Source organism: Eptatretus burgeri, chromosome 11 (assembly GCF_056783735.1).
Source record: "Eptatretus burgeri isolate ZD-2024b chromosome 11, Ebu_testis_v1, whole genome shotgun sequence".
Taxonomy (NCBI): Eukaryota; Metazoa; Chordata; class Myxini; order Myxiniformes; family Myxinidae; genus Eptatretus; species Eptatretus burgeri.
The window spans coordinates 9,301,288-9,326,765 of record NC_140971.1 but is presented as its reverse complement, the minus strand read 5'-3'; the positions used below and the strand labels follow the sequence as shown (position 1 = coordinate 9,326,765).

At 48.4% G+C, this 25,478-nt stretch overlaps 1 protein-coding gene and 1 pseudogene across 4 annotated transcripts in view; both read right to left on the bottom strand.

The window, feature by feature from the left end:
- The window catches only part of LOC147016470 (uncharacterized), a 121,951-nt gene extending 118,906 nt beyond the window's left edge, over positions 1-3,045 (bottom strand). For all 4 annotated transcript variants that reach the window (XM_085845140.1, XM_085845143.1, XM_085845142.1 and 1 more), the window contains exon 1: positions 2,727-3,045. In XM_085845140.1, the coding sequence (XP_085701266.1) occupies positions 2,727-2,780 (54 nt within the window). In that variant the 5' untranslated portion in view covers positions 2,781-3,045. The remainder of the gene's footprint in view (positions 1-2,726) is intronic.
- An 8,593-nt stretch (positions 3,046-11,638) lies between these two features.
- On the bottom strand, positions 11,639-19,767 carry LOC147016469 (uncharacterized; annotated as a pseudogene).
- Positions 19,768-25,478: the final 5,711 nt, after the last annotated feature.

Here is a 25,478-nt window from a genome sequence, read left to right as displayed (position 1 = left end):
TATATCATATTGTTTAAAACTGGCCAATCTATCCTCACCTTACTCACTGATATCATATTGTTTAAAACCGGCCAATCTATCCTCACTTTACTCAACTATATCATATTGTTTAAAACCGGCCAATCTATCCTCACCTTACTCACCCATATCATATTGTTTAAACCGGCCAATGTATCATCACCTTACTCAACTATATCATACTGTTTAAAACCGGCCAATCTATCCTCATCTGACTCACCGATATCATATTGTTTAAAACCAGCCCATCTATCCTCACCTTACTCACCTATATCATATTGTTTAAAACCGGCCAATCTATCCTCACCTTACTCACCGATATCATATTGTTTAAAGCCGGCCAATCCATCCTCACCTTACTCACAGATATCATATTGTTTAAAACCGGCCAATCTATCCTGATCTTACTCACCGATATCATATTGTTTAAAACCGGCCAATCTCTCCTCACCTTACTCAACTATATCATATTGTTTAAAACCGGCCAATCTATCCTCACCTTACTTAACTATACCATATTGTTAAAAACCAGCCAATCTATCCTCACCTTACTCAACTACATCATATTGTTTAAAACCGGCCCATCTCTCCTCACCTTACTCAACTATATCATATTGTTTAAAAACGGCCAATCTACCCTCACCTTACTCAACGATATCATATTGCTTGAAACCGGCCAATGTATCCTCACATTACTCAACTATATCATCTTATATATTATTTCCGAGTTTGTGGTTTCGTGTCGCGCTATCTTCGACTTTGTTCTGCGCTCGAGTAACGTGATATTCGGCTTACATTATCTCAAAGACCATATGAGGTGCATGGTACAAAAAAGTAAATAAAATGGTTCTGAAACAGTGAAATCATATTCCACTTCGTGCATTAAAGTAAAATTACTACTGATACTCTGCATCAGTTCCTTTCTCAAACACACCCACCCCAACATGTCGCACAGAGCGCGGGTTATGCTCGTATTGTTTAAAACCGGCCCATCTATCCACACCTACCTCAACTTTGTCATATTGTTTAAAACCGGCCAATCTATCCTCTCCTTACTCAACTATATCATATTGTTTAAAACCGGCCACTCTATCATCACCTTACTCAACTATATCATATTGTTTGAAACCGGCTCATCTATAATTACCTTACTCAACTATATCATATTGTTTAAAACCGGCCAATCTATCCTCACCTTACTCACCTATATCATATTGTTTAAAACCGGCCAATCTATCCTCACCTTACTTAACTACATCATATTGTTTAAAACCGGCCAATCTATACTCACCTTACTCAACTATATCATGTTGTTTAAAACCGGCCAATCTATCCTCACCTTACTCACCCATATCATATTGTTTAAACCGGCCAATCTATCCTCATCTGACTCACCTATATCATATTGTTGGGACGGACGCAGGCAGGGACGGATGGACTGACGCAGGCAGGAAGGGACGGACGGACGCAGGCAGGTAGGTAGGTAGGGAGGGACGGACGCAGGCAGGGAGGGACGGACGCAGGCAGGAAGGGAGGGACAGACGGACGGAGTCAGGGAGGGACAGACGGACGGACGCAGGCAGGGGGGGACAGACGGAAGCAGGTAGAGAGGGACAGACGGACGCAGGCAGGGAGGGACAGACGGACGCAGGCAGGGACAGACGGACGCAGGCAGGGAGGGACATTTAGAGGCAGGGACGGTCGGACAGCCGAAGGCAGGGATGGGCTTACGGATGCAGGCAGGCATGGACGGGCTGACAGGGACGCAGGCATGCAGGGACGGATGCAGGCAGGGAGGGATGGACAGACAGACAGACAGACAGCCGCAGCTAGGGACGGAAGGAGGGATGGAGGGAGACAGGGACAGACACATGAACACCAATAGTGAGCTGCTTTTATATTACGAGGGCGGGCCTGTTCGTGCAAAAAAAAAGAATTGTGATGTCATAGCACCGTGTCCTGTCATTGGTTGGTAAATAAATGGCCATAACTTGGGAACCACTTGTCCAATTAATATCAAACCTTGAAAAGGCACATACTCAGGTCCCCAGCAACATACCTGGCAAGTTTCCATTAGAACGGACGAATGGTTGTCGAGAAACAGCGGTCACAGACACACACACACACACACAAAACAACACACATACACACACACAAAACAACACACACACACAAAAACAACACACACACACACACACACACACACACACACACACAAAAACAACACACACACACAAAAACAACACACACACACAAAAACAACACACACACAAAAACAAAACACACACACACACACACACACACACACACACACACACACACACACACACACACACACACACACACACACACACACACACACACACACATTGCTGGAATTTTTGATAGATTCTCGATCTCTGACTCCACACTCGATGGTGATTGTGGTTACAAGTTGTTCTGTGAGTGAGGGAGATTGGCGGTTGTTTCCACGGCCGAGTCATTACAAACACTCGAACAATTCACTCTCCGTGCTTCTTCGTTGCCGCTCAACATTTAAAAAGGAAAGAGCACGAACAAACAACCACATCCAAACAGCGCAGGTTTTCATGGGCCTGCACCGTCATGGCCGCCGCCGCCGCCTCCTCCTCCTCCTCTTCCACTGAAGTTCATTGTACATTGTGAGGAAACATGTTGTTTGTTTTAAAGCAAAAAAAAACCAAACTCACATCGCTTCGTCGAGGAACAGGACATTCCATCGTGTAGAAATGACGACCTGTCATCTTGAATTGATTTAATGGAATCAAATGACAAACACAGTCTCAGAACGACGGATCGAGCTTCTCAACACCATGACGACGTCTTCGACTCCAACAAGCCAACCAGACTGTTTGTCCCGCCCACAGTTTACTGTCTCCATGGTTACAAAGGGAGCGCGTGTGACGCAACAGAACACAAAAAGTTGCCCCGCCCACTCCCCTGATTTGTCCATTTTTCGACATATACATATATATATATATACACAGTACTGAGGTAATAATGAGGTGAAAAAGAAACAAATTCTTTGTCGATTCAAAATTATAAATTCTGTTCAAACGTTAGAATTTGTCCCTTTTTGTCTTTGTACAGATGTGTGACCGTGGTGTGGTATTTCCTTCTGATTTTTATAATATTCCCACAGTGTGTTAAGTTTACGCCTTTAATGACAATGTAATTAATTTCCCGAATACCATTGACCAAAGAGAAGGGATCCGGTTGGTGCGTCGGTTCATTGGAAGTCACAGCATCATGTTGTTGTTGTTGTTGTTGTTTTTTGTTTATTTTTAATTAGTACATTTTCTGTCGCCATGATGATGTAGTCCGCGGTAGTAATCTCAAGATTACGATGTATTTTTTCAGCTTGTTCGAACATTTGCAAACGAAACTGACTGATTATTTTGCTCCAAAACGTAACGTGGAGTGGAGTTGGCGCACTCATCGCTCCACTTACTGGATTGGCGCTGGCGGTCACGGCTGAATGTTCAAGACGACGCGCCGCCATCTTGAGACCCCAAAAGAAGCATCTCATGCACGCTTTGTGTTTGGACCGAGTGTGTCACGTGTTGACGGTTTAAAATCGATCGGCCTGAGTTCACAGAGACATTTTACGAATACGTTTTTGCCCAGATATCATTTACAAACGTGTTTTTCAATGTCTGTTCTCACATGAGAAAAAATTTGATCCCATCGCACTTCATTTGGTCTTCAGATTCAGAATCAGCCGAATAATTTTAATGATCTCGTGAAATAATTATTACTTTTCATCAAAAGGAAAGTGTAAAGATAAAAATGAGAAGGTTCGAGGTGTTTATGTTTTTCATTTAATACACGAAGCACGATGTGGAATGGTGGATATTATCTTTTACACAGTGAAGGGTTTTTTCACACAAGTGGAGGTCATTAGTCATACATCATGGTTTTTTGCCCTCTTCTTCCTCCTCTTCTTCTTCCTCTTCTTCCCCTCAGGGGAGGGGGCATGAGCCCGGCCAAAAACACAGAACATCAACCACACAACAACCCTTGATAAGACCCCCAACAGCACTCTGTACACAATCACCATCAAACACCTCAAGGTCTGATCAACATCCCCATACCCCTCTATCTCCATAACTACCAGGTACCTCTCTAATTCTAATTTTAACTTATCTACTGTTTGTGCTGCCACGACCTTTCCAGGGAGACCATTCCATGCAATAACTACTCTCTGAGTGAAAGTTCCCAACCTTACGACCATCTTAACTCTCCTCTTCTTTACTCTCAGGCCATGGCCCCTGGTCCGATCATTGTCGACTCTGTTGAATAATTCATCTTCACTTATTTTATCTCAACCTTTCATTATTTTAAACATCTCTATCATATCTCCTCGTAACCGCCTCCTTTCTAGTGTATAAGGCCTTGTCTCCTTGTCTCCTCATAGCTGAGCCAAGCTCGGCCCGGAATCAATCTCCTCGTCCTGTACTGAATCCTCTCAATGCCATCGATGTCCTTCCTGAATTGTAGTGACCAAAACTACACACAATATTCTAGATGTGGCCCTCACTAAATTCGTGAACAATGTTAACACCTCCTTTTGATTTATAAATGATCCCCCTCCGAATACAACCCAAAACTCTATTTGTTTTACCTATAGTTACCTGGCACTGTGATTCCTCCTTACCTCCCGTATCGACGACCACCCCCAGATCCTTCTCCTGTGTGGCACGCTCCAAAATTACCCCGAACATCCTGTAATCTCCATTTTCATTGTTTTTTCCCATCCCCAACACCTTATGCTTTCTCAGGTGACATTACATCTGCCAATATTTTACCCAATCTATACAAGTATCAATACTTTCCTGAATCTGATCACCACCCTCTCTGCCATCCACCTTACACTTCCAAGCCTTGTGTCATCTGCAGATATGGAAAGCTTCTTCTTTACCCCATTATCCAAATCGTTGATGTAAATAATAAATCATAATGGTCTGAGTACTGATCCTTAAGGCACCCCACTACTTACATCCTCCCACTCACAGCCACTCTTTGCTTCCTCCCACGAAGCCAGTTTGCAATCCAATAATCTACCTGACCAGCCACTCCACAAGCTCTCACCTTGGTTAACAACCTCCGATGTGCTGCCTCATCAAATGCCTTCTTAAAGTCTAGGTATACTATGTCCACTGCCCTGATGGTCACTTGCTCCTCAATGTTCCCCGACCTCCACCTCCTACAGCATTAAAAACAAAACCTGTCAAAGGGCGGAGGAGCTCCTTGTGAGCCAACGGCCATCCATATCTAGTGCCCAACTGTGTCTGCGGACGTCCTCCTGCAGTTGGGTTACTTCTTATTAGGAGGTTGGTGGCAGGATTTGCACTCCAGCCACCATAAAACCCTTCATTCCGCAAAACGTAAAAACGCAAAAAAATCTGAAAACCCACTCCGTGGGAGTACCTCATGCGCAGCTTCCCTTCGCAGGACAGCTCACCGGATGACGGGATTGGGGTAAAGCCTTCGGGACCCCCAATCTTTGATCGGAGGGAAACCACGGGGTAACATCCCTGGGTCAGATTGCGGGAGAGTGTGTCGGAGTGGTGCTGAGGTGTCGTCCACCAGACGGCGGTCTCCTTGGGTTAACCTGAGGCGGTCCCTTCGGGTGGGTGCCTGGAATGTCTATCCCTAAGAGAGGATGATCACCTGTCTCTGTTATCATCTGAGCTCAAGCGTTTGGACATCGGGATTGCAGCTCTCTCTGAGGTTCGGAGACCGGATTGCGGTGAGATAATGGTGGGTGGTTACACCTACTATTGGTCTGGTCGCTCTGATGGTTACCATACCCAAGGAGTTGCTGTAGCTGTGTCCAATAAGCTGACCCCAATGATAATTGAGGTAACACCGGTCAACGAGCGTATGATGAGATTAAGGATTCGCCACTCCTTAGGTGTCATTTCCCTGGTCTCTGTTTATGCTCCGACTGAGGCGAGTGATCTCACCGTGAAGGATGCATTCTACGCCACACTCGAGTCTGTGGTTGATCAGTGCCCCAGACGAAATACACTTCTAGTCTTGGGGGACTTCAATGCATCGACTGGAACTGATAGGGACGGTTATGAGGTGTGTGTTGGTCCCCATGGGTCAGGAACTATGAACCAGAATAGCACTAAGTTCCTTGACTTTGCAAGAAGTCATGGACTTAGGGTGGCTGGTTCATGGTTTCAGCGCCCACAAGCTCATCGCTGGACTTGGTATTCCAACGCTGGCGGTGTGGCAAAGGAGATTGACCATGTCCTCATTGACGGTTGTTGGAGGATGATCCAGAACTGCAGGGTCTACCGGAGTGCTCAGTTCCTCAATACTGACCACAGGCTTGTTGTAGCAACTCTAAAGCTGCACCTTAAATCCTGGAGAATGGTACCATCCCAGCCTAGGCTGGATGTTGCCAAGCTCAGGGATGAGAGAGTAGCTGAGGAGTTTGCAAACAGGCTGAGTGGACACTTGGGGGTCTGGGTGCTTTGGGGGTCCTGAAGAGTTGTGGAGCGCCTTCAAGACCACCGTCCTTGATGTTGCCGGTGGATGTCTTGGAACTCACCGCAGGGCAAAGAAGAATTTTGTCTCTCGAGGGACACTGGATACCATTGATCAGAGTCGCAGGGCCAGGCTGAATGGCAGAGCTGAGCTGTTCAGGGAGCTGAGGCGTAAAACTGTACGTGCACTGAGGGTGGACAAGGAGGCCTATGTGTGAGGAATCTATGAGGGGGTAGAGCATCACCTGTGGACAGGTGATTCTCGTCCCGCTTACAGGGGAATTCGCGCATTACGTTCATCCAAGCCCATCCCTCGGAGCACTGCAGTTCGAGCAGAGAGTGGTAGGCTCTTGACAGAGGTGTCTGAAGTGAAGGCCCGCTGGGCCGGTTACTTTGAGCGGTTGTACCAGGCTGATCCCCCAGCTGTCGAGTTGGACGTCAAGAGTGTTACAATCCCTGTTGCTGACCCTCAAATCAACTGTGGTCCACCTTTGCTTGTAGAAACACGGGCTGCGGTGAACCAGTTGAAACGGGGCAAAGCTCCAGGGATCTGTGGCATCCATGCTGAACTTCTCAAGGCTGGTGGAAATGCTGCACTCGTGTCGTTGCATGCAGTTTTGTGCTCTGCCTGGAACACAGGCATCATCCCAACTGACTGGAAGAGGGGCCTTGTTATCCCTCTCTGGAAAGGGAAGGGTGATCGCCAAGACTGCAACAACTACCGAGGGGTGACGCTGCTCTCAGTGCCGGGCAAGGTCTTTGCTCGGATAATTCTTGATAGGGTTCGCCACCATCTGCTTGAGCACCAGCGCCCAGAGCAGTCAGGCTTTACACCAAAGAGGTCAACGATTGACCGTATCCTTGCACTTCGTGTCCTCACCGAACGCAGACGAGAGTTTCGGCAGGGGCTGCTTGCAGCCTATGTTGATCTCTGTAAAGCGTTCGATTCAGTGAATCGGGATGTCCTCTGGAGGATTCTTGGTCTTCGTGGGGTGCCACCAAAACTGATCGATCTGATGTCTGAACTCTACTCTGGTACTGAGAGTGCTGTGAAGTGTGGTGGTACCACCTCTGACTTATTTCCAGTTGTTACTGGAGTTTGTCAGGGATGTGTACTTGCCCCCACACTTTTCAGCACTTGTATGGACTGGATTTTAGGGAGGATGTCGGAGAGATCAAGTTGTGGTGCATCGTTTGGGAATGTCAAGATCTCAGACCTTGATTTTGCAGACGATGCAGTCATCTTTGCGGAGACTTAAGACATCCTTTTGGGGGCCCTCGAGGTGCTGAATGAGGAGTCGGAGCCGCTGGGATTACGGGTTTCTTGGGTCAAAACTAAGATCCAGGCTTTCGGTGACATCTTGGATGCTGCTGTCCTGTCTGTGTCTGTTTGTGGTGAGGATGTTGAGGTCGTGGAGAGATTCACTTACCTTGGCAGTGATATTCATGTTTCTGCTGGCTGCGAGTCAGAGGTCAATAGACGTCTGGGTCGGGCCTGGGGAGTCATGAATTCACTGGATCATGGGGTGTGGCACTGCCGGTACCTGTGCGGGAGGATGAAAGTCCGAGTCTTCAGGTCCTTGGTACTTCCAGTCTTGCTCTATGGGTGCGAGACTTGGACTCTGACCAAGGATCTGAGACGGAGACTTAATTCCTTTGGTACCAGGTCTCTTCGGAGAATCCTTGGCTATCGCTGGTCGGATTTTGTATCCAACGAGCGGTTGCTGAGAGAGACTCGGATGAGATTTGTTACCTGCATAGTCCGTGAGCGTCAGTTGCGGCTGTATGGACATGTGGCTCGTTTTCCTGACGCTGATCCTGCTTACCAGATTCTCTCAGCAAGGGAGTCTCATGAGTGGAGGAGGCCAGTGGGCCGACCACGTGCCTCATGGTTGCAGCAGGTTGACCATCATCTCAAGGAGATGGGGATGGGCCTGGCATCTGCCTGGGGGATGGCCAGACGGAGGCCCCTGGAGTACCGGCGGAAAGTGGATGCAGCGACGCGCTGTTCTGGCACATGCTCCCATACCTGACCTGACCTCCTACACCACATTGGGATCGTTACTTAACAGGAGGTCTAAGACTGCCCTCCCCCAAATGAGCTCATCTACAAACTGGGTTAAAAAGCATTCCTGGACTAAATCTAGGAAATCCTCATCCGCTCTGCCCTTTCCCTGTTCCTGGACCCAATCTATCCCTGGCAAGTTAACATCCCCCATCATCAATACTATTCCCTGACCACATGACCTTTTGAATTCTTCACGTACTCCTCCTTCCTCCTCTTCCTTCCCACCCAGAGACCGATAAAAGGAAAAGGAAAACCTGTTTGTGGTCAAAAGGAAAAACATGGCATTTCCTTTCTTTTTCCCCAAAGAGCTTAATATTGTTAATTTTGTGCAAAATCTTGGGAGATTCTAACTCAGATCATGATTGAGAAATCCTTTCACAAACTTCTTCTACCAACAACTGTTAATCATCTAAAGTGATTTCATGGAAAAAGCTGAAAGATATATGAGGTCATTGTTTTTTTTCTCTCTCTAAGATCGAGGCTCATGGAAGAGCAAGGTTGAACTGCTGATGGAATCATGGGGGAACAATTGGGCACAACCAGCACAGGTATGAACAAACGGGAAAACAAGAGAGCTTGGAGGGGAGCATCTGAAACATAAACCAGCATGTAAGGGGGTTGGGTTAGGAAGGGTTAATGGGGGTAATAAAGATCATGGGTCACGATGAATGATGACATGAGGTGAAAGCACACTGCCTGCTTGAAGTCATGGAGGAAAGGGTGGGAATAAAGCCTCAGGAAGGTGGTTCTCCAGACAGGAGAAATGAAGAATGAAGAGTTGAGTTGTGCAGTCAGGTTGGATTTTTGAAGTTTAACAGGAGATGTTTATGGGAAGAATGTGTGCGTCCTGGAATTTTGTGGGGTGGGGTGGGGTGGGGTGTTGGTTTCACATCGGTGCTTCATCACAGAGTGGAGTATCACAGGCAACATTGTACCTGAGTATTCTTTTCACAAAACAACAAAAATCTCCTCGAGGGAAGAAAACCCTGCAACAGACTTTAAGACAGCATGTGGACAGTCACGTGATGAAAGAGTGTGAGGTTCCACAGGACTGTCGGGCAATCACAGGCAAATTGCATGAATATCTGGTCATATCCTTTACCTGGTCATATCACATACCTGGTTAACCGTATTATACATGGTGATGCACCACACATTGGTTGATACTCTGTGCTTGAAAAGGTTTGACAATGAATTGCTTCTTATTGAATGCCAATCATTCTACAAAAGCTCACTTACATTTATCATCCATCAGCTGAGACTCCAATTGCACCTGGAAATTCTCAACTATCTGTGAGTTATAGAGAGGAATACGATTACTGATTATATGTCTGCAAAAAAAGAATGTATTCTCCAACTTACAGAGGATTGGTTCTGCGGACGCATTCTCTCGACGATGATTTCGATCCTGGACGGGTCGCCACTCCGAGGCAGGACACTCAACTGAGGGTGCAGGAGTCTGTAGTTTGGCCAGGGTGCTGGGAGTAACTCACGGTCCATTGATGGAAGCATTGTGGGATCTTCAACCTCCACCAACTACTACTACGAATGGAAGAGACACCCAGTTTAACGTCCGAGGGAGGCTGAACACCTGGACGGATCACCCTGCAAGTGAAACACCTCAAGGTTATCCTTCCAGCACAATCAAGAGAGGCCGTACAAAATATTCAGTGACTGCACGCTCGGCCTGGTCCCACATTGGTTGTGTTCCTTTACTTTTGAAAGGATTCTTTGCTCCTCGAATTTCAAACTGGACGTACATCATGAGTTGAAGTTGTGTGTCAGATTTTATTTGTTTGTATAACACCGTTTTCTCTTCATTGAGAAGGATTTTGGGCCGTGCTGCCTTTTTGTGGGTTATGTTTTTATACCCATCCTTATTATTCAACTCAATACTGATTCCATACTCTCACCACTTTGCCGCAACAATATCCAACAGTGTTTCCACGTTGTGATTCCTCATGCAAACAGGAAGTGTGTCACAATGTTTACTTATCCTTTGTTTAAAAAGGACAATATTGGAGGCAAATGAGTCACCTCCATTTATTTTCGATTTCAGCTCCATTGGAAAACCAAAACAGTGGATTACTTAATTCCCATGTAAACTCAGCAAACGAGGAGCAAAGCAGCAGCAGCAGCAGCATCCATAAAGGGTTTTTGTAATGACGACGGACACTACTAGGATCACCTTGGGTGGACCAACTGCCAGATTTAATAACACATGTGCACACACATCCAGGCCAGAGGAATACAGGCAAACAAGCAAGAATATAACTCACAATATCATTACATCTCCCCTTTCAGGATGATGAGAAAGACTGAAAATAGCAAAAACAAACTTGATAACCAGCTAATGAACACTCAAAAACCACGCTATATGATTATGATCGAACGTAGTCCTTCACCCTTTGAGGCGAGGCCCTGGCGCGCTGTGATCTGCGGTTTGGAAGTTGAGGAAATTGAGAGTCCTCAGCACCTGAAGGTGGTGTTGGTGCCACGTCCACCGTGCTCTGCACTTCCTCTAGAGGAATGTTTAATTCTCCAACATCCGAAGGTGGGAGAATGGTCAATGGCTCAGATGGAGATTTCCGCAGGTGTCACCTTTTGTGGTGGTAGGATCAACCGTTGGCCATGGTAACTAGGTATGAACTTGGTACGGAAAGTTTGCTAGATACGACTCCAGGAACCCAGCCCTGTCTGGTCTTGACGTGGGCAGCATCACCGACTTCAAGCTCCATAAGAGGTTTCGCCCCTCCATCATAGAATTTGGAGTACTGCCTCTAACTGTCCCGGAGCTGCACAACCATCTGATATGACACCTGGCTGGAGGCTTTTACTGTAAACAGGTAATTTATCCCTTCGCCTCCTGTTCATCGAGAGTTGAGCTGTAGAGAGTGTCATTCCGCGAATATGAGAGTTGGGGGTAGGCAAGGATTACCAGCTGAATGTCAGTACCGTGTTCATGTGCCTTTCGCAATGCCTGTTTCATTGTCTGTATTGCACGTTCAGCTTGACCGTTGGATTGTGGATATGTTCAGGACGAGGTTGTGAACATTTTTCCCCATTCGTATCCAAAGTCCTTAATTTCGGCGCTGCCAAAGGGAACATTGTCAGCGAATACATCTTCCGGTATGCCATGGTGGGAAAAGTCCACTTTCATTGCTGATATGACCGCGGTAGCCATGAGCCCATTTGGCTGTGACACTTCAGGAAATTTTGAGAAGTAGTCCATTAGGAAGAGATAGTCTTTTCCACCGAAGTGAAATACATCGGCACCCAGTTTCTGCCATGGACGATCAGGGACGCTGGGCGGGATGAGTGGCTCTTTCGGATTGGCAGGCTGAAATCTGGCACATACCGCACACTCAGCAACACGTGATTCTACATCTCTTGACATACCTGGCCAGAACAAAATGGGTCGAGCCCGCACCTTGCACTTTCCCGCTCCGAGATGCCCTTTGTGAATTAGAGCCAGCATGTCCTGTTGCATTAAGTGTTGTGGCAATGGCGTGATTGGAAGCGTCTGTTTTAACAACAAAAGGAACAGCGTCATCCACATCCATAACAATGGAGTTGGTGATGTCCTTGAGACGTTCAAAAGTTTCAACAGCAGCTGAAGATAGTGGGAAGCTTTGACACTGTACGAGGGGCTGAATCTTCGCAGAAACCTTTGTACTCCATTGTGAATAATGTGTGAACATTGTCATTGCTCGACATAATGAAAGCACATCATGAGAGGGAGGGAGATCCTGAAATGGTCTAAGGTGCTCAGAATCGGGTTTGATCGTTTCGTTTGCAATTGTGTCACCAAGCAGGTCACACAGACTGCAAGGAATAGGCATTTGTCATTGTTGAATGTCAGATTATATTTCTGAGCAGCATTGAGAATTATATTTCGGTTTTCATTGTGCTCTGTTTGGTTCTTTCCGCACACTGTGACATTGTCCACGAAAGCAAATGTATCCTCGAAATCTTCCTCCACGAAAACATTGTCTATAATTTACTGAAAGCTTGCAACACCATCAGTAATGCCGAATGGAATCTTGTGGTGCTGGTATAATCTCTGTCAAGCTTCAAATGCTGTATGTGGTTTGTCTTCTGCTTTGATGGGGATTTGATGATAAGGACTGCGCAAATTGATCATTTGAAAAATCTGATATTTATCTGCATGGAGAGACTGTCACAGTGGCAATTCCACAAGCTGTTAGAGGTGGCTTGGCTCCACCGAAGGGAATCTCGACACTTGCATGCTGCTTCAGAAAGTCGTGACCCAGAATGTCATCAGCACACAAGAGAGCAGCTGATGTCGGCTTGGAGGAAGACCTTTCTTAACGCAGCTGTTGCACGTAAAATATTTGGCAGGCCACTTGCTACGAGGATGCCTATTGTATCCACAGAAGAAACACTGAGCATTCACGGCAGCAAGAGATGGCTGTAGTAGTAAGGGTTGTTTGTTCCACAGGTGCATTTACTTCCTTCTCAAGAGCTTCTTTGGTCCCTGTAGCAGCAGCATGAACAGGGACGACAGGCTGCACGTTTGACTCAGTGTTTCTGGGCCATCTCTAAAGCACAAGCGAGGTCGAAAGCTGTTTGGAGGTCCAAATTTTTGTTTTCCAGTAGTAATTGTCCTATGTGAGCCGACTGGAGTCCATTAATGAAAGTGTCCCATTTGGAGTCATCTCCACACTGATCTGCGGTCACAGCTCGGAAGTTACAATAATTGCTTCACTGCATGAGAACTTGCAGGTATTGATCGAGTCTCTTCTCCCTCCTGTCTGCGTGTAGCGAGGGGATGTTTTGAACGTATCTCGTTCTTGGGCTTTATATACAGTGCTTGGAGAATATTGATGGCAACGTCGTATGCATCGCACTCGGCGATATACTCGTAAACAGGAGGTGCAACATAATTGATGAGTATATTCAGTTTGGCCGGGTTGTGAGTAGCGATGGTTGTTAGAAGGTTCACTGCCAATGGAGTCATTGTTTATCTGCCATGGTTGAGTTTGGATCAACGTCATATCTCTCTGGCTTGAGGAACTTGTCCATGGTAGATTGGCTTGAGTGATTTCAGTCGTTGTCGGATAGAAGCAAGCCAACTTCAATAAGACTCTAATTCACTCAATCAAAGTGATTATCTGAAACAAAAACATAAACCTGAGCATAAACATAAACAATCCTAATAAATTAGCAAACGGTACATTAATACTGAATCGTTAGGCAGATGTGAGACAGATGAGGTGGAGAGGAAGGTGAAAAGATGTAGGTCTGTGGGGGTCGGGGTGGTAGTTGGAAACAAAGAAAAGAACGTGTTAGAGGATAGTTCTCATCGCGAGTGTCAAGAAATCTGTTTATGTAAATATTTATGTGTCAAGGTGACGCTCAATCTGTTGTCTGGCTTCCTTGCTCGTCCAGTGCTCCGCGGACTCCAAGAACAAAGGGGCGGGCTGGATGGGAGAAGCACAGAGAAGGCAGGCCAGACAGAGAATGGTGGGCAAGACAAGAGGGCGGACTAGATCAGAGCTTTCTTTTATACTTCCCCAGTGGGGCCGGCGGTTCAGAGCAGAACAGGTGGAGTGATGGGGGTTTCCCCGCGTCCTCATTGGCGTGTGAACTCGAACCACTGTGTTGGCCCCGCCATGGTGAGGATTTCACACCGGAAATGGACGAATTTGCTCCGCACTTTGCCATGTGATGGAGCTCCTGGAATAACACGGGGTAATCGCGCACCCCGACCAGAAGTGTGTCTCCTCGTCCCTGATGGTCCCAAAAGGCGGAGGTGGTTGTTAGTGACCATTGTGGTTGAGCGATGGCAGCATTGTTTTGGCAGATGGCAACGTAACGGTTGTAGTGCGATGAGTTTGTGATGGAGGCGGTTGTGGTCGAGAATGTGACGTTAATGGTGAGTGTCAGCGAGCTTAGGCTGTGGTCTGATGACGTGGGGATTTTTTAGGAAGGTGTTGTGGTGGTTGTAGAAATGTTTTTGTGCTGTGTTTCGAGTACAGTGAAGGTCTGAGGTAATGTGTCAATGGAGAATGGAGTGAGGATTGAATGGGTTTGAGTGGCATATGCCAATGAGCTATCCTGTTGTTATGGCCTGCATACTTGTGTGAAGGGAAGGTTCAGGTCAGGTATGGGAGCATGCGCCAGAGCAGCGGGTTGCTGCATCCACTTTCCGCCGGTACTCCAAGGGCCTCTGTCTGGCCATCGTCCAGGCAGATGCCTGGCCCATCCCAATCTCCTTGAGATGCTGATCAACCTGCTGCAACCACGAGGCACGTGGTCAGCCCATTGGCCTCCTTCACTCACGAGGCTCCCTCGCTGAGAGAATCTGATGAGCAGGATCAGCGTCAGGAAAATGAGCCACATGTCCATACAGCCGCAGCTGATGCTCACGGACTATGCAGGTAACAAATCTCATTTGAGTCTCTCTCAGCAACCGCTCGTTGGACACAAAGTCCGACCAATGATCGCCAAGGATTCTCCAAAGAGACCTGGTGCCAAAGGAAGTAAGTCTCCGTCTCAGATCCTTGGTCAGAGTCCAAGTCTCTCATCCAGAGAGCAAGACTGGAAGCACCAAGGACCTGAAGACTCGGACTTTCGTCCTCCCTCGCAGGTACCGGCAGAGCCACACCCCATTATCCAGTGAATCCATGACTCCCCAGGCCCGACTCAAACGTCTGTTGACCTCTGACTCACAGCCAGCAGAGACATGAATATCACTGCCGAGGAAAGTGAATCTCTCCACGACCTCAACATCCTCACCACAAACAGGCAGAGACAGGACAGCAGCATCCAAGATGCATTGAAAACCTGGATCTTAGTTTTGACCCAGGAAACCTGTAATCCCAGTGGCTCCGACTCCTCATTCAGCACCTTGGGGGCACCCAAAAGGATATCTGAAGTCTCCGCAAAGATGACTGCCTCATCTGCGAAATCAAGGTCAGAGATCTTGATATTCCCAAACAATGCACTGGAGCTTGATCTCTCCGACATCCTCCCCAGAATCCAGTCCATGCAAATGCTGAAAAGTATGGAGGCCAGTACACACCCCTGATGAACTCCAGTAACAACTGGAAATAAGTCAGAGATGGTACCACCACATCTCACAGCACTCAGTACCAGAGTAGAGTTCAGACATCAGATCGATCAGTTTTGGTGGCACCCCACGAAGACCAAGAATCCTCCAGAGGGCATCCTGATTCACTGAATCAAACGCATTACCGAGATCAACATAGGCTGCAAGCAGCGCCTGCCGAAACTCTCATCTGCGTTCGGTGAGGACCCGAAGAGCAAGGATACGGTCAATCGTTGACTTCTTTGGTGTAAAACCTGACTGCTCTGGATGCTGCTGCTCAAGCCGATGGTGGCGAACCGTATCAAGAATTATCCGAGCAAAGACCTTGCCCGGCACTGAGAGCAGCGTCACCCCTCAGTAGTTGTTGCAGTCTTGGCGATCACCATTTCCTTTCCAGAGAGGGACAACAAGGCCCCTCTTCCCGTCAGTTGAGATGATGCCTGTGTTCCAAGCAGAGCACAGAACTGCACACAATGACACAAGTGCAGCATTTCCACCAGCCTTGAGAAGTTCAGCCTGGATGCTACAGATACCTGGAGATTTACCCCATTTCAATTGGTTCACCGCAGCCTGTGTTTCCACAAGCGAAGGTGGACCACAGTTGATTGCAGGGTCAGCAACAGGGATTGTAACACCCCTAATGTCCAACTCGACAGCTGGTGGATCAGCCTGGCACAACCGCCCAAAGTAACTGGCCCAGCGGGCCTTCACTTCGGACTCCTCTGTCAAGAGCCTACCACCCTCTACTCTAACTGCAGTAGACCGAGGGATGGGCTTGGATGAACGCAATGCATGAATTCCCTTGTAAGCAGGACAAGAATCACTTGACCACAGGTGATGCTCTACCCCCTCACAGATTCCTCGCACATAGGCCTCCTTGTCCACCCTTAGTGCACGTGCAGTTTTCACCCTCAGCTCCCTGAATAGCTCAGCTCTGCCATTCAGCCTGGCCCTGCAACTCTGGTCAATGTTATCCATTGTCCCTTGAGAGACAAAATTCTTCTTTGCCCTACGGTTAGTTCCAAGACATCCACCGGCAACATCAAGGACGGTGGTCTTGAAGTCACTCCACAACTCTTCAGGATCCTGAACACCCAGACCCCCAAATCTCCACTCAGCCTGTTCGCAAACTCCTCAGTTACCCTCTCATCCTTGAGCTTGCCAACATCCAGCCTAGGCTGGGATGGTACCATTCTCCTGGATTTAAGGTGCAACTTCAGAGTTGTTAGAACAAGCCGGTGGTCGGTATTGAGGAACTGAGCACTCTGGTAGACTCTGCAGTTCTGGATCACCCTCCAGCAACCATCAATGAGGACATGGTCAATCTCCTTTGCCACACCGCCAGCGTTGGAATACCAAGTCCAGCGATGAGCTTGTGGGCACTGAAACCATGAACCAGCCACCCAAAGTCAAACAACTTGGTGCTATTCAGGTTCACAGTTCCAGACCCATGGGGACCAACACACGTCTCATAACCATCCCTATCAGTTCCAGTCGATGCACATGTCTGCAACATGATGGCAAATAGGTTTCGCAGCATCCATGGTGATCGAGCTGCAGCTGCCTTCTCCAAAGTGCTGTTCCAGTGTGTATCATCCTCCAGGAGTCCCCTGAGCTGGCAATGCTGTTTGTAGGTTTCGCAGATTGTGGAATTCACTGTTCGCAAGTCCTCAAAAGATATTGGACCTTTGACCTCATACAGAAGCAGTCTTCGGTAAAGCATTCAATATGATAAGGATGGACAGTGTACACACGGCCGATTGCATCACTGGCTTTGATGCCTGGCTGGTCTGGTCGAGTTTGCCCTGCTTTGCGGCGAGCCCACTTCTTTATTATTATTTTTTGTATATCTTGTCAAGGCTCGTGTGAGAGTGAACACACAACACACATCAATGGGGGCATGAGACAAGAGGGGCGGGAGTGGGAAGGACAAAACAGTGGGGAACAGAGACATAAGGAGATCTGTGGAAGGGAGAAGGATGGGGCAGGGAACATGGGGAAAACAAGGTGGACATTACAGGGACTTTCAGGAAGGAAAGCACAGAATTTGAAGGAGGTGGGTTTGGGGTAGATTAACGGGGGTAGAAAACATTGAGGATTTGGATGGGAGACGATGAGGTGGTGGTAAACAGCTGTTTTGAGGGCCTGGAGGGAATAATGGGATTGAACAGAGTGAGGGAGTTTATTCCAAAGGCGGGGAAAAAGAGGAATGAAAGAGTGAAGGTGAGCAGTGATTCGTGATTTTGGTAGTTTTACCAGAAGGGGGTTGTTGGTGGACTTTGAGCATTCTGCAGAAATATGGTGGGGACAAATTGCAGACACAGCAGGGGGGCGAGACCAGAGAGGAGATGGTAGAAGACAAAGACCACTGACCTGCCTGCGGTGAGAGAGTGAGAGGCCCAAAGACTCGGCCTCATAGCGGGAGATGCCAATGATCCGAAATGCCTTGGTTTACACAGAGTGAAGCTGAGAAAGGTGGGAGGCAGGAACACCAGCCCAGAGTGGAGAACAGTACTCCATTAGATTGTGGATGAAAGCTTTGTAAGTGGTCAGGAGCTCAGGTGGGCCGAGAAAGGACTTTGCATGACGGAGGATTCCCAGTTGGCGACTGGCTTTGGAGGCCAGGTTGGAAATGTGACTTTCCTCGGAAAGATCATGGCAGATCTTGAGACCCAGAAGCTTGAATGAAAGGACTTCTTCCAGAGAGTTGTTGAGAAAGTAAATGGGGGTTTTTTTTCAAATGGTCCTTTCAGAGAGAGAAGTGAGAGTGTGAGATTTGTCCGGACTGAAAGACATGTTCCAAGTGTTGGACCAGTTTGTGATTTTACTAAGATCTGCAGTGAGCGAAGAAGCTGCTGCTTGATGGCCTGAGGGATGACAGATGGTATGGCAGAGGGTGGAGTCATCAGCAAAGAGATAAAGAGGATTTTCCAGAGAGTCGGAGAGATCATTGATGAAAACCAGAAAAAGAACAGGGCCCAGAACGCTACCTTGAGGAACTCAAGCCTGGACAGGAAGAGGGGGTGACAGAACACCATTTAGGGCCACATGTTGACTGCGACAGGAGAGGAAGTCTGTGAGCCATGAGTGGAGATGGCCGTGGATACCATAGGAAGAGAGTTTGGTGAGCAGAGCAGGGTGCCAGACCATGTCAAAAGGACGCAATATGTCTAGGGATACGGCTCTGATTTCATGTCCGGCATTGAGGACCTTCATCTATTGTTGGGAGAGTGGAATCAGCATATCCAGGGTGGAGTGACCTGGTCTGAAATTTCTTGCTGCCAACATTATATGTGTCGTACTTGGGTATCTGATGATACAGTGTCTTAGCAAATTCATCATCCTGGCAGAGATTGAATAAAACAGTGAGAGTTGTGTTTTGTGGGACTTGAGCGCACTCACCACATTCTCCTCAGTGAAGTACACTCTCTGGCCATTCTCAAGGTGCACACTGAGATGAACCACAGTGGGATGTCGCTCATTAATTGGGAAGTTCAGGATCCTCCAGACGGCTTCATTGCTGCTGATGTATCTTCCCATTTCATATTGCCGAACCTCATCATGCACAGTCCCATCCATTGTCAGGTCAAACACAGCCATGTCAGATCCTTTGTTGACATACTTGCACACAAATTTGATGGATTTCACAGAGTGGCAGGACTCAACATTGGTGTGTGCATTGAATATCTGTCTGAGGAGTGGACAGTATGGAACAATCCACCTGTTGTCAACTTCAATCTCACAACCACGAACTCTGAAGGTTGTTGTGAATCCACCATCTTCTGTTTGTTTTTCCGATGATACAGTGGGTATCCATCTTGTCCAGTCTGTGTCTCTTTCAGAAGATATCATGGGAACCTTTTTGTACATTTGTTATCTTTCATGTACGGTGAGCTTGGATTGATACTTCCACAGGGACCATGCACCACCTGTGTTTTGACAGTGCTGAACAGAAGTGGATCAATTTCTGCATCTGGAAGTTCAGCACTGATGAAGTCATCCACTCTATGCACATGGAGTTCATCTTGAAGCCAAGTCAGAATGTGGGCATGTGGCAGGCCATGCTTTCTCCACTCAATTGTGTACATGTAGCACTTGATGGCTCCAAAAATCTTTCCCTTGGTGATGACATTCATCAATGCCTTCATTTTTTTGCCGGAATACTCTTGCCAGCAAATCATGGCGATGCTGTGGTTTTTGACCTGGCATCAGTTCATTAGCCACTTCCTCCCAAGCTGGATTGCAGGTGAAGGTGATGAACTGATCAGGACGGCCATAGTTTCACACATGTCACGACATCCTGAGTGCGCTCATGCATGTCGCGGGGACCACCTGTGAAACTTCTTCTTCTTGTGTATGGCAGCTTAGCTGCCGGGGTAGCTATCATTTCTTGGAAGCGCGACTGTACTGCTGATGCAGTGCCCCTTTACCAGTCCACGCTGGTACTCATTTCGCTGACCTCGGAAGGATGACAGGCTGAGTCAACCCCCTGGTGTTTTAATTCAGCAGCCAACAGGGCTTGAACTCAGGACCCAAGGATCCCAAGCTGCCACCCCAACCACTAAGCCAACACCAGTGTTAACCTGTGAAACTGGAAGGCAAGATGATGAATTGGCCAACATTGGCAGTATTTCCATCATTGTTCATGAGATCCCTGAGATGAACATAGTTTTCGACTCAGAGTTTCTTTTGGTTCTTTCGAATGAATCTCAGTCTTTCTGCCTCAATTTTGGCATTCATGTCCACAACAAAAAAATTAGTGGACACTGAAGTGCATATGATGCACCCACATGATGAGTGTGTCTCAGCAATTCTCTGGAGGGAGTTGTTTCTGAGTTGCAGCACATTGTCTCGATCGCCATGTTGTGCACCAGCGAGGAAGACAGCCACTTCTGATTTGGAGGGTGCATTGAAGCGCCGTTCATCATCCCCAGCTGGAATTTTGTCTGAATGAATGACAATTTTGTACTCTGGTGTCATCTTCTACATGGCAGACTTGAGACTCTGAAAATAGTGGTTTTCCTTGTGGAGCATAACCTTGCAACTGCAATACCACTACCAGCTTGGTTTGAATGACATTGTTGTCGTGTTGTTCAGCCTGCTTTGCATTGTCACCGATGAAGTCGATCTGCAGGAATTTTGGCTCTTCATTTGGTCATGGCTGCAGACTGCCAATTTCATGATAAACTTTTCCGTGCACTTTAAATGTGGGCATGTAGCCAGATTCTCTGATCTTTTGTGGTGCCGAAAGATGTCATGTTGAAGCACGAGTTGTAACTTCTGATGTTGCTTTGCAAATGACTTGCATTTGGAGTGTTGACTGTCAACAATGTACGAAGAGGTTCAGGAGGAGCATTCATTTGGCTCAGCCGAACCTTGCCACTATTGCAGCATATTCCTGGAGCTTCTCCTGTCCATTTCATCACATCACAGTGCCTGTAAGTAATCAACATTGAGCCAACAGCAACAATAGGATCAGAAGCGTAATCCAAGGGTGGATTGGAGGAGAATGCAGACTTTTCGTTTACCCTCCAGGACTGTTTCCCGGATGGAGCCATTCCTATTGCATTTGCCCCTCGTCGTCTTTCTTGCTCTTGAGGAGTTCAGGCTGCTCTGGATGCAGCCACTGCTGTTGTAGGAGCCATCTTCCTGCAGAATAAAGGAAGGAGAAAGGGGGAAGGGGGGAGGAGTGGATGACATCAGGATCTTTGCTGTGTTCATGAAGCAACCGGAGAAGGAGGTATGTACGCTCTTATCAGAGATGGTTCGTTCCTGGATTGTGGCAGATTTATTTTTTAATCGACTTTCAAAATTTATTGAACATTTTTGCTCTGAGTTTCTTCTTTAACTGATTACTTTGTAAAGACTTTACTCGGTTTGGAAATACTGTTTGTGGGAAGCCCAGCTCAGACAAGTTTCATCATTTTGTTTTAACAGACTATAATATTGAACCTCTTGACATTATTGAGAAAGTAATGACAATGTCATTGATCGTTAAAATGATTATTGGGGGATTGATGACATCATTCTGACGTTGAGCCATTAACCATGTGGATTTGAACAGTATTTGGTTCAATCAGGTCCGATCCACGCCTGGTCTGTGTTCATTTCATCCAACTGTCCCTGGGATTGTAGCAGTGGATGTTAGAAACGATGCTGTTCAGAAGGCAGCGCTGTCCCCCGGTGCCTGACACCGAAACTGTGGTGTAGTCATGCCCACGGGGAGGGGCATGATGATGATGCATGATGGGCGTGATGGTTGGAGGAGTGGCCGTGGGGGTCGGCAAGGGATATGAGGTGTGCACGCCGCCTGAGGCGTCGTAGTAATGCTGGAGTTGGCCGGCTCGTGAGTGTACCGCGTACGGAATAAAGGGGAGCCGCGGGCACAGTACGCCCGCGCTCGCACTCGTGCAGCACAGCCCGGCTCAACTGTTCCTCCGCTTCGTGTCTGCCTGCTAAGCATCTCCCATTTCAGTATAGTACAGTTGGCTAACGAGGATCTTCGAATCGACGTGTGTAAGGGCGGCAAATGACCCGTGCGGTTCCAGTCTACGGAGCCAAAGGTCTCGCCGGCGCGAACATGGCAAAGGGTCGGTGCATGGCAAACGTACGCGTGCCAGCCTTCGTCGGAATCGACTTCGGCCACGTCGAGTGGGCAACGTTCGTTCATTTGGTTCATTTTCTTGTTCGTTTTGTCGAGGATACGCGTTTCGGCTCGGACGCGGCGTTGGACGTCGCGCAAGCTCTGGAGAATGTCCGAGGTCTCGATGGTCGGGGCACAGCAGATGGTCTAGGGGTCACCGCAATGGGCCAGGCACGCACGGCCATGCGCACGGTCTGCGGCGCGGGTCGTGGGCGAGCGTGGAAATGCAATCACTCGGACAGCGGTCTGGGCTCTCGAGGTCGTCTACGGTGTGTGGGCCGAGGGTCATCGCCCATTGTTGCGTTCATAGATGGCGGTGTGCGAGGCGATCCTTCCGTCCCGCGTCGAAACCTGCTTGCAATTGATCCGGAAATGACAAGATCAGTGGCAGGGGGGGGGGGGGGGGAAGTGAGCGAGGCACGGATCGGGTGTCGAATTGAGTCCACTCGTGCTGGCCGCGCATCGCATTCGGCTGTGCCGTGCGAATTCACGGCAGAGGAGCGTCCGGCACGGTTCAGAGATCATTTTATTTCTGGTCTGCGAGCAGCCTTCCTACGGTTGACCAACATCACATTCGACTCGGCGATCGCGACTGTTTCATCTGTCGAGCAGACACTCACGGATGTCCGCGCCATGGCTGGCCAGGACGTAATGAGTAGCTCCAGCTGGAACATGGCGACTAATACCAAAGGCCACGCGGTGACCGCGCAAGTCCGCGCGATGGCTCAAGTGCCGCAGGGTGCTCGCGCGCCTAGCGGTGCGGGACGAGGGCGCGCACCGCAGCACGATCGCACCGGGAGCGAAGGGGCACCGCAGCGGGACCCCAGTGACCTGGAGATCAGCCTGCAGCCGGGGCATGATGATGCCGGCGAGCCGGAGCAGGAGCCGGGCTCGGCGAGCCGGACCCTTTTGGGTCGGAACGGGTTCCGGTTCGTGCCTCCAGATGTGCCAGTGCTCTCTTCGAGACCTTCGTCGAGTACCGAGGGCGAGGCTCTGGCGGCCGGGGCCGCGTCGATGCAGCGGGAGCCACCGTTCGTTGCTGCCTGCGGCGGTGATGTGCGCTCCAGGAGCGGCGAGAGCCATATCAGCTCTCGCGATGAGTTCCCGCGCTTCGTTCGCGATCAGTTCCCGCGCTGTGGCAGGGTTCGTGAGGCAATGCGCGTCGGTGTGGTTCAGGCAGCTTCGACAGGTGGCGGTGGGCCCGTGGCGTTAAAGGGAGTCGCGAGTCGCAGCATCAAGTCGACAACCAAGAAGCGGACTCGTGATGTGGGTTGTGGGTTGTTGTTCATGGCATATGTGCTTTTCCTTGCTCTAGTAATGCAGTTTAATGTTGTTGAAATAAATGCCAGCAGTTCTCGTGTAAAAGTGGATGTGGCGGAGATCAGTCAATGGGGGTTGGATTATGATCAATGTGATGTAGGGGCTTCAGGGGCGGTGGTGGCGAATAAAAAGGTTGAGTTGGCCGTCCACTGTTCCGGGCCGCAGGTAATTGCTTTGTCATGTGCTGGGATTTTATCAAAAAAGCGCGCTGTACGGAAAAATGAATTCGCAATGGTTCGAATGTTATTCCTATTGATTTATAACGAGCTTATGGTTGAAGTGGGATTTAAATGGAATTACTACCGTCTAACTGCCGTGTGGGTCTCGGAGATCGACTCGGAGCCGGGACTCGTGCGCTGGTCGGCGTTACCCCCACCTCTGCTTTCAGCGAGGTCAGACGTGCCTGGCGCCTGGGGCGCGGCTCTCTGGGTGCACTCAAGGCCGTTTTGGCCATGCAGTGGAATCTCAACTGATTATGGTGCGTGAGGGTTGGGGAGTGTTTGTTGCTTCCAGCCAAGGGTGCTGTTCAGCGCCCCCACCAAGGTCGGTTGGGTCTGGCGGTGGCGCCGCGGGTTCCAGACAGCGGGGGTCCGGCCTCGAAAGGTTTATCTGTTTCAGGTCTGCCTGGGGGCCGGTTTGCTGCGTCGTGCTGCTGTGCTTCTCCAGTAGCTCGCTTCCACGCATTATATGATGTGATGTGCTGTTATACTTCGCTGTTTTCATTTTATTTGCATGATTATTATACCGAGGTTCTTCGTGTTGTCTATGCTTCTTATAATACTGATCATTTAATAATCATACTTTTAGGAGGGAGGAGTGTGGTGTAGTCATGCCCACGGGGAGGGGCATGATGATGATGCATGATGGGCGTGATGGTTGGAGGAGTGGCCGTGGGGGTCGGCAAGGGATATGAGGTGTGCACGCCGCCTGAGGCGTCGTAGTAATGCTGGAGTTGGCCGGCTCGTGAGTGTACCGCGTACGGAATAAAGGGGAGCCGCGGGCACAGTACGCCCGCGCTCGCACTCGTGCAGCACAGCCCGGCTCGACTGTTCCTCCGCTTCGTGTCTGCCTGCTAAGCATCTCCCATTTCAGTATAGTACAGAAACAAGCTTCCACGTAGTGCTGGGAATGGCGGCGGGTGCACGACAGCGCTTCGGCAAGCTGCAGTGGGTTCACCACGCGTGTCACCACCTGCACAGGTAACCGCAAGTCTCGTGTTAGTGGTTTGTCGGTGAAGACACTTACCTGTCCATTGTTCTGTCGATCTACTCATCCATCTAATTATCCAATTATTTACTCCTTTCTGTTAGAGCCTCCGGAGAGACCACCATTTCTGCTTTTGAAGTAAATCGCAAGTCCCCACCATTCTTCTTCTCCCACGTGCGATCTTTCACTGCAGTTTCAGAAAGGCCCTTGTGAGAGCCTACCTCCACCATGGAGAGCGCTGCGAGTATGAGGATCAGAGCTATTGAGAGTATGTCGAGAATGCTGTATCTCTTGGTTTGTTAACCATAATGACAGAGTGACCTGGGAAAGGGGAGAAGGATTCTGATTGGGATTTGCTCGATTATAAATTTGGGTTAAAAGAGAACATTGCAATCTGATTACTCACAAGACTTGAGCAAACTTGTCATATTATCTCCCATCCTTTCCCAACAATATTTTTCGATCTTATCCTCCTTCCCTCCCTTTCACCTTTTTTATTATTTTTTTATTTTTACCTTCCACTCACCTCAATCTCATGGAAGTAAAAGTTGAGATAAATGTTATGGGATTTGTCATGTCAGTTTATCAAAAAAAAACATTTTTTGAGGACTCTTTAAGCGTTGTTTTTAA